The sequence below is a fragment of the Etheostoma cragini genome, chromosome 14, assembly GCF_013103735.1.
Source record: "Etheostoma cragini isolate CJK2018 chromosome 14, CSU_Ecrag_1.0, whole genome shotgun sequence".
Lineage (NCBI taxonomy): Eukaryota > Metazoa > Chordata > Actinopteri > Perciformes > Percidae > Etheostoma > Etheostoma cragini.
In genome coordinates, this window is record NC_048420.1 from 24,030,233 (window position 1) to 24,033,985 (window position 3,753).

General features: G+C 38.2%; 1 protein-coding gene across 1 annotated transcript; it reads left to right on the forward strand.

Annotated features, from left to right (window-relative positions):
- Window positions 1-1,040: 1,040 nt before the first annotated feature.
- Window positions 1,041-3,740, forward strand: qrfp (pyroglutamylated RFamide peptide). Its single transcript, XM_034892809.1, has 2 exons — window positions 1,041-1,223; window positions 3,402-3,740. Exons 1-2 carry the CDS (start codon window positions 1,041-1,043, stop codon window positions 3,738-3,740), a joined length of 522 nt encoding a protein of 173 aa, XP_034748700.1.
- The last annotated feature ends 13 nt before the right edge of the window (window positions 3,741-3,753 follow it).

Genomic DNA, 3,753 nt, shown 5'->3' on the forward strand with positions numbered 1-3,753 from the left:
TATATATATGTATCCACTTTATTTATGTATTTACTCTATATATACCATATGTATACTGTATGTGTTTGTTTGTCTGTATGTATATATGTACCTATGTACTGTATGTATGTTTGTTTGTATATATGTACATATATACTGTGTACATGTATGTATATCGGTACGTATATACTGTATGTATGTATATGTATGTATATATGTACGTATATACTGTATGTATGTATATGTATATATATGTACGTGTATGTATATATGCATGTATATGTATGTACATATGTATGAATATGTACTGTATATATATATATGTGTGTTTATGTGTATATGTTTACATACGTACTGTATGTGTATATACTGTATATATGTATGTATAAATATATATATGTATCTATATATATATATATATAAATATATTTCTTTCTGTCTCCGTTTTTCTGTCTGTCTTTCTGTCTCTTTCCGTCTGTCTTTCTGTCTGTCTTTCTGTCTGTTTGTCTGTCTTTCTGACTGACTTTCTCTCTCTTTCTGTCTCTTTCTTTCTGTCTTTCTGTCGTTCTTTTGTCTGTTTGTCTTTCTGTCTCTTTCTGTCTGTCATTCCTTCTTTCTGTCTCCGTCTTGCTTTCTTTCTGTCTCTTTCTGTCTCTTTCTGTCTGTCTCTCTGCCTGTCGTAATTTCTTTCTGTTGTTCTTTCTGACTCCGTCTCTCTGTCTGTCTTTCTGTCCCTTTTTGTGACATGTTATGCGAATGTCTAATCTGTCATTTGATGCCTTTTCAATTGTAAGATGAGGTCAGGCGATTGTGAAGGCCATGGCAAAACCTTCAGTTTACGCCTCTTGATGTAATCCAGCGTGGATTTTGAGGTGTGTTTAGGATCATTATCCATTTGTAGAAGCCATCCTCTCTTTAACTTCTGCTTCTTCACAGATGGCATCAAGTTAGCATCCAAAATTGGCCTAAATTTGATAAAATCCATTTTTTAAGGGCAAACCTTCGAGCCCCCCTTTACTTACTAACTCCCTCTTTGATAAAAAAAGTCTTCTTATTTCCAGATGAGGCTTTGTTTCTGTCTCGGTGTGTCGAAGCTCCGCCTCCTGTCCCTCGCCCTGCTGTGCCTCGTCCCGCGGGCCGTCACCTCGCACCCCCCCGCCCCCCCCGCCCTCCTGCCTCCGGGGGGGGCAGCCGAGCTGGAGTCCGCCCTGCTGCACCTCCAGACCGCTCTGGAGGACCCGAGGGTAGGCCTGCAAACAATTAGCACACAATTTATCACGGTTTCTTCTACTAAGACTACTGTGATTTCTTACAGTAATACTTAGACTACTGGGATTTCCTACAGTAATACTTAGACTACTGTGATGTTTTACAGTAATACGTAGACTACTGTGATTTCCTACAGTAATACTTAGACTACTGTGATTTCCTACAGTAATACTTAGACTACTGTGATTTTTTACAGTAATACTTAGAATACTGTGATTTCCTACAGTAAAACTTAAGACTACTGTGATGTCCTACAGTAACACTTAGACTACTGTGATTTCCTACAGTAATACTTAGACTACTGTGATTTCCTGCAGTAATACTTAGACTACTGTGATTTTTTACAGTAATACTTAGACTACTGTGATTTTTACAGTAATACTTAGACTACTGTGATTTCCTACAGTAATACTTAGACTACTGTGATTTTCTACAGTAATACTTAGACTACTGTGATTTCCTGCAGTAATACTAAGACTACTGTAATTTCTTACAGTAATACTTAGACTACTGGGATTTCCTACAGTAATACTTAGACTACTGTGATGTTTTACAGTACCACTTAGACTACTGTGATTTCCTACAGTAATACTTAGACTACTGTGATGTTTTACAGTAATACATAGACTACTGTGATGTTTTACAGTACCACTTAGACTACTGTGATTTCCTACAGTAATACTTAGACTACTGTGATTTTTTACAGTAATACTTAGACTACTGTGATGTTTTACAGTAATACGTAGACTACTGTGATGTTTTACAGTAATACTTAGACTACTGTGATTTCCTACAGTAATACTTAGACTACTGTGATTTCCTACAGTAATACTTAGACTACTGTGATTTTTTACAGTAATACTTAGACTACTGTGATTTCCTACAGTAAAACTTAAGACTACTGTGATGTCCTACAGTAACACTTAGACTACTGTGATTTCCTACAGTAATACTTAGACTACTGTGATTTCCTGCAGTAATACTTAGACTACTGTGATTTTTTACAGTAATACTTAGACTACTGTGATTTTTACAGTAATACTTAGACTACTGTGATTACCTACAGTAATACTTAGACTACTGGGATTTCCTGCAGTAATACTTAGACTACTGTGATTTCCTACAATAATACTTAGACTACTGTGATTTTTTACAGTAATACTTAGACTACTGTGATGTTGTCATGGTGACAGGTTGTAAAGTACCTTTACAGCATCCTACTGTAAAATATACATGACATACACAGTCGTGTTACTGTGAAATCTACAGGAAATAACTGGAGATGTCACAGCGTTGACTTTGTTTAGATATGCCAAATTGTTATTGTACAAGTGATTAATTGGATTTTGTTAGTATTTAAATAAGTAATTAATCAATTAATATTTTTGCATACACATTCAGAGCAACAAAATCAAAACACAGGGGATACAGTTAGAAACCTGGGTCCCATGACAGGGACAAACAAAAAGCTGTATCCTGGAACTCAATCAAAACTTTAATTTGTTTAAGAAGTAATAAATGAATAATAAATAAATAAATAAATATGTTTAACCCTTGTGTCGTCTTCCCGTCGACCATGAACTTGTCCTTGCAGGTCAAAATTGAAAATGAATATTTTTTTGTGCTTTTCAGATGTTTAACTGATGTTTTGTCAATTTTCTAATTTAATTGTCATTTTTTACAGCTTTTGGCACTTAAAAAAAAAAAACCTGAGCTGGTTTATTAACAGGTTTTCCACTTATTCATGGTCAACAAACCTCATTTATATCAAATTATACATACGTTTTTTAGTTAAAAAGGCAGAAATTATGAATTATTTTGACAACTAGTTAAGATCAGAGGATGTTGAGTGGATCTCAGACGGGTAGATGTCAGAGTTTAGTCCCCAAACTGTCTGGAAACCATAAAAAAAAATAAATAAAATGCTTTAAGATTCAATAAAACACCCAAAAAATTAAATGAAAGCAATCATTAATGTTACCTGAATAATGTCACATGGAGTCATCCATGTTGTTTTGGGGCAATTTGGTTGAAAGAAATTCATTTTCAGATGTAATACACTTAGAAACGGGTCAGTTTGACCCGAGGACAACACCAGGGTCAAAGTTGACTGAAACATTGTCTCTGTCCGCCATCTTGTGGATATGTTGCAGCTCTACCCGAGGGCCAAGTGGCGCCAAGACCCCCGGAGACCCGCCCTGGTCCCCCGGGAGGAGGAGACGGGGGCGGAGGAGTCGGGGGAGGACCGGTCCTGGGAAGAGGCGCTGCCGAGGGCCCAGAGAGGAGACCTGGAGGCCCCCCCGCTGTCCCCCTTCCCCGGGGGCCACTCCCTGGAGAGCATGAACTATCAGAAGGGGGGAGAGGGGGAGGACGGGGGGAAGAGGAAGGAAGCCCTGACCTCCTTCGCCGGAGGCCTGCAGGCCGCCAGCCGGGAGAAAGGAGGGTTTGGTTTCCGCTTTGGGAGGAAACGATGGACCGGCAGGGGATGGTGAGGGACTCAAGGGG

Bases quoted from the DNA above. Each gene is read 5' to 3' on its own strand.
- qrfp (XM_034892809.1), top strand. From the start codon at position 1,041: ATGAGGCTTTGTTTCTGTCTCGGTGTGTCGAAGCTCCGCCTCCTGTCC. The intron at 1,224-3,401 runs GTAGGCCTGCAA...GATATGTTGCAG, and splicing joins CCGCTCTGGAGGACCCGAGG to CTCTACCCGAGGGCCAAGTG.